At 45.6% G+C, this 6,160-nt stretch overlaps 1 protein-coding gene across 1 annotated transcript; it reads right to left on the bottom strand.

Annotated features, from left to right (window-relative positions):
• Positions 1 to 2,701: 2,701 nt before the first annotated feature.
• Positions 2,702 to 3,178, bottom strand: LOC140470508 (cardiotrophin-2-like; the record flags this gene model as incomplete). Its single annotated transcript, XM_072566615.1, has 1 exon — positions 2,702 to 3,178. A coding segment is annotated over one exon (477 nt), but the record flags the coding sequence as incomplete, so codon positions are not given.
• Between the last annotated feature and the right edge of the window lie 2,982 nt (positions 3,179 to 6,160).

Below are 6,160 nucleotides of genomic sequence, written 5' to 3' on the forward strand. Positions count from 1 at the left end.
CACCCATTACGTCTCCTCCACAATTTGCTCATGATTGATATGTTTTGCTAACGCATTCTTCTCCCTTCTCCCCGGACTTCAACATTACATCTACAGGTATCCACTCCCTCTGTCCCCTGCCCTCTGTTGCAACAGTAAGCAATATCTATAGGTCTTTCCATCTCTCTCGTTTTCTTTCTCTCTCTCCTTATTCCTTTCTGACTGTTTTCCTTTGTTTTCACTCTGTCTCCTAGTTCTCGCTCTTCCTCTCTCTCGTTAATCTCTGTGTACTCTGTCTCTTCCTTGCTTTCTTCTTCTGTCTTGCTTCTGCCTTCTATCTCGCTGTCTCTGACTCTCTGTTACCCTTCTCTTTCTGATTCTTTTTGCTACTCTTTCTTTCTTTTTATTCATCTTTGTCTTTCCATCTTCGTGCTGTCTCTCTGACTCTCTCCCTCTCCCTTCTCTCCCTCTTCCTCACTGTGTCTTCGATGTATCTCACTCAATCTGCACATTGCCTAGTGACTCTCAGTCTCCTCTCTCAGGGAGATATCTACACACCAACTGGCGTCTCTCAGTTCCATCTCTCTCTCTGTCTGACACAACACACACACACACACACACACATCTATACATGGCTGTTGTCCTCAGCCCCTTCTCTCTCTGTCACGGTGATATCTGTACACTGACTGGTATCTCTGTCCTCTCACACTCTCTGAGTGAGATTTCTGTAAACTGACTCTTGTCTCCCAGTCACGTCTCTTTGTCTCTCAGGGATATGTTTGTACACTAACTGCTTTCTCTGATTCCCCCCCCCCCCCCGCCTCTCTCAGGGTAATAGAACATAGAACATAGAACATAGAACAATACAGCGCAGTACAGGCCCTTCGGCCCTCGATGTTGCGCCGATCAAAGCCCACCTAACCTACACTAACCCACTATCCTCCATATACCTATCCAATGCCCGCTTAAATACCCATAAAGAGGGAGAGTCCACTACTGCTACTGACAGGGCATTCCATGATCTTACGACTCGCTGAGTGAAGAACCTACCCCTAACATCAGTCCTATATCTACCCCCCCTTAATTTAAAGCTATGCCCCCTTGTAATAGCTGACTCCATACGCGGAAAAAGGTTCTCACTGTCAACCCTATCTAACCCCCTAATCATCTTGTATAATATTTCTATCTAACCTGTCTCTCTCATTTTCCTTTCTCTCAGGGAGATGCCTGCACGCTGAATTATGTCTTTCAGTCCCTACTCTTACATTGATTGTTGTCTCCTCGTCCACTCTGTTTAACAGGGAAGTATGTGTTCACTGACTGGGGTCTGTCAATCTTGCCTCTCTTACACTGGCTGGTATCTCGCAGTCCACTGCCTGCACACTGACTGGCATCTCTGAGATCCCTCTCTCGTTGCTTGATTGTTAATGAGTTGATGTTCCACAATCTGCCATAGCGAGATTAAGACCATGGTTACCAGAATTTGACCAGATTTCTGGATGCATAGTCTCCTGATAGTACCACTGAGCTATTGCCTCCCTTTGTCAATCAGTGACTGAAGGTAACCCCCAGGATATACCAAGTTATTACGAAGGCTAATGCAGTGTTAGCTTTTACCACAAAAGTATTTGAGTTCAGGATTGGTGGGATCTTGCTTCGATTGTATAGGAGATTGGTTAAACTTCTATTGAAGTACAGTGAGGACATTTCAACCAGTACCTTAGGAAAGGTAATAAGGACTGTGAGATGAATGTGTGTGCATGTGTGATAGAGAATGTGAGTGCGTGCACCTATCTTTAAATTCATAATTTACAAGATTTGCGCATTGACAGCCACCTGTGTTCGAAATATATTTTTATTGACATTTCTGTAAATCTCTTTTTAAGTCGTATTTGCCTTCACAATATCAATTTACAACTTAAAGCTGTAACTTAAACAATGTAATGCTTAACTTAGAATAAATTACATTGCAAAAATATAACGGACAAACCCTTCATATAAATAAGCATAATTTTTTTAAAAAGATAGAAAACAGAGCTATTTAAATATTACAAATATATTCTCAGTGTCTACAACGAAAGAAATGTTAAACCCTTTGACACTTACAGCCTCAATTCTACCTCAAACGTTTGAAAGAGGAATTTGCTATGTAAACATGAATTGAATATGTTTGTGTTGGATTGGGGTGGACAAAGTTACACAACATAGGTTATAGCTAACAGGTTTATTTGAAACCATTAACTTTCAAGGCGCTCTTTTTCATCAGGTAGATGATCAAGCTGTTAAACTATAACCTGTTTCTTTTTATTTTTAACTTTGTAAACACGTCACGATTGGCAGCTCCACCAGATGGTCAGCGGGTGGGATTGCAGTGCGACGAATTTTCACCCAGCATCACCATAGAAATGCAGATATGTTTGGGTGCTGACAATACATGGAAAGCACGGGAATAGGCAACACCTGAGCTGTGAAATCTGTCTATTTCTACTGTTCATTTTCTGTGGCATAGTAAATTGCCATGTTACATTTGGTAAATTCTACCTGTTAAAGTCAGCAACTGCAAATCAACTGTCACAAAGGTAGTGCAAATGCTGGCCAATAGGTGGCCGTCTAGATTGAGGACATTGAGCAAGAAGACAAAGCGCGCATCCACTCACCCCACGCCAGTGTTCCGAGTTGGGGGAGAGAGAGCAATGGGTGGGAGAAATCTGTCCCCATCCCATCAGGCTGGGAACCTGTCCGAGAGAAGTGTGAAATCCCTCAGTGTGCGCTTGACCCAGTGGGCATACTCCCTGCAGACAAAGTAGCCCCGTAGCTTCCTCTTGAAGTCAGAGGCCCCATTGGCCTCAGAGTCCAGGGGCTTGTCGATGATGGGCAGCGGCTGAGCCAATGCCTCCAGCAGAGAGCGCAGGTTGGACACGAGACTCTGGAGCTGGGTCCGGGTGAAGGTGAGCTGCTCAGTCAGCTGACTGGGGCCCTGTCCTAGTCCCAAGGTCTGAAGGTCGTCCAGCACCAGCTGCAAGTACTCCAGCTGAAGGCTGTAGGCCCGGTAGGTTTCAGAAAGGCGCTCTGTGTCCGTCAGCCTGCGCCAGGCCAGATACCCGATGGATGGAGAGTACAGCCCAACAAGAGTAACATCCGGGAGGCTGAAACCCGGATCAGAGAATGGGAGGCCCATAGCTGTGAGCTGTGTAGTGAGGAGAGACAGAGAGTGTGTGTGAGAGAGAGAGAGTCAGGGAAAACACGGAACTCACCACAGGCCCCAGGAAATGCTTAATACAGACAGGGAAGAGGGAGCTTTATGCTCCTCAATCAATCCTTACATCCACTTATTATCACTGTGAACACTGCCAGTTTCAACACCCCCTCCCTTATCCATATAGACTCCTCCAGCCTCTACACCCCATACTATCTCTGCAACCTCCTCCAGGCCTTGCACCCCTACGTCTCACTCTGTACTCTCTTACAGTTCCTACAGCTGCTTCCAATCTCTGTAACCTTCTCCAGCCTCCCTATCTCTATGACATCTTCCAGTCCATGCTACATCAGGACAATCCCTACACAGGTCATCGTCGGCCTGGTGTGAAGAGGTGCTTCAGGCCCAAACACTAAATCACTATAACCTGGTGTTGTTTGATTGATAACTATGTCAACACGTCGTGCTCGGCAGCGTCACCAGATGGTCAGCGAGTGGGATTGCAGGTTGATGAATTTCCACCCAGCGCTGCCACTGGAAGCACAGACATGGTGGGGTGATGACAATGTCCAGAAAGTGCAGAAGTAGGCAACACCAGAGCTGTGAAAACTGTCTATTTCTACTGCGCATTTTCTGTGGCAGGGTAATGCAATTGCCAAGTTACATTTTGTCAATTCTACCTGTTAAGGTCAGGAACTGCAAATCCCCACATCCAGTGTCACAAAGGGAGGACAAATGCTGGCCACTGGTTGGTGCTCTAGAGTGAGGACATTGAGCAAGAAGAGAAAACGCGCCATGTTTGTCTGTTTTCCTATTCTCACCAATGAAAAAGTGAAAGGATTTTGAGAATTGCAATTGCAAAATATGTTACAGCAGAGTACGTAGTAAGGCTTCGGCTGGAAACGTTTCGTAGAGCAGTGCCTCAGCAAAAAGGAGAGGTAAACTCAGGTAGAGTCCTTTTACCTCTCCTCTTGAGTTTTACTGCAGTTGCAATGGAATTAGGGCAGAGACATATTCCTCCTGCAGAATGTGGGAACTCAGGGACACTTCCATCGTCCATGGTGACTACACGTGTGGGAAGTGCACCCAACTGCAGCTCTGAGAGACCATTTATGGAGCTGAAGTTGGAGCTGAATGCACTCAGATCAGGGTTTTAGTGAGGGGACTGCATCTAAGGTGCAGGTAGAGAGTAACTGAGTGACCACCAGGAAAGACAATGTGAGTGGGCAGCGAATGCAGAAATTGTCTCCTGTTCCCTTCAAAAACAAATATATCATTTTGCATAACTGTTGGGGGGGGGGGGGGGTGCGGGATGACCGTTCAGGTGAAGGCAGCACTACACAGTTCAGGGGCGTCATGACTGGCTCTGGGGCACAGTAGTAATGGGTAAAGGTGAATAGGGTCTTAGAGGTAGAGGACTCCATAGTTAGGGGAACAGATACAGGATTTGTAACCTCAAATACGAATTCAGGATGATGCGCAGTCTCCCAGGATGTCCCAGAGAGGCTGCAGAGATTTCTCAAGGCGGAGGGTGAGCACTCAGAAGTCGTTGTGCACATTGGTAAGAGTGACATAGGTTGCAATAGGGATGAGGTCCTGCAGATTGATTATAAAGAACTAGGAGAAATGTTAAAAACTAGGACCTAATTGATGAAAATCTCTGGATGATGTGGCAGATGTGTAGCTGGTTAATCATTGGTGCAGGGGACAGGGGTTCAGGCCTTTAGCCTATTTGCGTCATTTCTTGAGTAGAGATGGACACATTGGACATGAACTGGAGTGGGACCGATATTTTGGCGGCCAGGTTTGCTAGTGCTGCAAGGGATGGTTTAAATTGGATTGGCAGAGCGACAGATCTTCAACAGCAGGGAGGGAAGAGCGAGGTGAGAAGGAGATACAGTAGTCAGAAATATTACGTTGAAAAGAGAGGTCTGGCTGGAACATGACCGGGAGTAAGGATTACTATTGGATTAAATCACATTTATTTCAAAGCAAAAGGGCTGACAGGTAAGGCCGATGAACTCAGAGTGCAGACTAGGACTGCGTGAGATATTACACCTATAACAGAAACATGACTAACAGAGTGCCAGGACTGGCAGTTTAATGAACCAGGGTACATGTGGTCTAGGTTGGACAGAGGTGGTGGAAGAAGAAGAGGTGGAGTTGCATTTATGATTAAGGCGAGTAGTATTACAGCAGTCGTCAAGAGATGAAATAACTGAAAGATCATCCAGTGAGGCTCTGTGGGTGGAATTAAGAAATAAGAAGGATATGGTGACGTTATTGGGGCTGTATTATAGGCCCTTAAATAGTCAACGGGAATTAGAGGAACAAATATACAGGGCGACTGGGGAGACATGCAGGAGCATATTAGGGGATTTTAGTTTTCCTAACATGGACTGGTACTGCCAGAGCGTTCAGGGTTAAGGTTGGGTGTAATATTCAATGCATTCAGTAGTTTCCACAAGCAGTATATAGAGGATCAAACTCTAGAAGGGGTTTAAACTCGACCTACCCCTGGGAAATTGGCTGGACAGATGGCGGAGGTGAGGGAGCACTTAGGGACCAGTGACCATAGTTCAACTAATTTTAAAATAGTTATAGAGAGGCACAAAGTGGTCCATAGGTTCAAGTTCTAAATTGGGGTAGGGTGAAATTTGATGGAATTAGTGTTTGCCTTGATTAGCCTTGACTGAATGGAGTAGCTTTTCTTTGCAGGCCAAGGGACGTTTGGCAAGGGAGCAGCCTTTAAAAGTGAGATAGCTAGAGTTGAATGGCTATATGTTCCTGTGAGGGTGAACGGCAAGGTTGGCAGGAATGGTGAACCAGGAATGATAAGAGATATTGGCCATGACGTGGAGATGCCGGGGCTGGACTGAACAAGGTTCAAAATCACACAACACCAGGTTATCATTAAAAAGGTATATATGGAAGTACGGCTGTCAAAGCGCTTCTCCTTCATCAGTTATGTAGTAGAATCATAGG

This window comes from Chiloscyllium punctatum, chromosome 51, assembly GCF_047496795.1.
Source record: "Chiloscyllium punctatum isolate Juve2018m chromosome 51, sChiPun1.3, whole genome shotgun sequence".
NCBI lineage: Eukaryota > Metazoa > Chordata > Chondrichthyes > Orectolobiformes > Hemiscylliidae > Chiloscyllium > Chiloscyllium punctatum.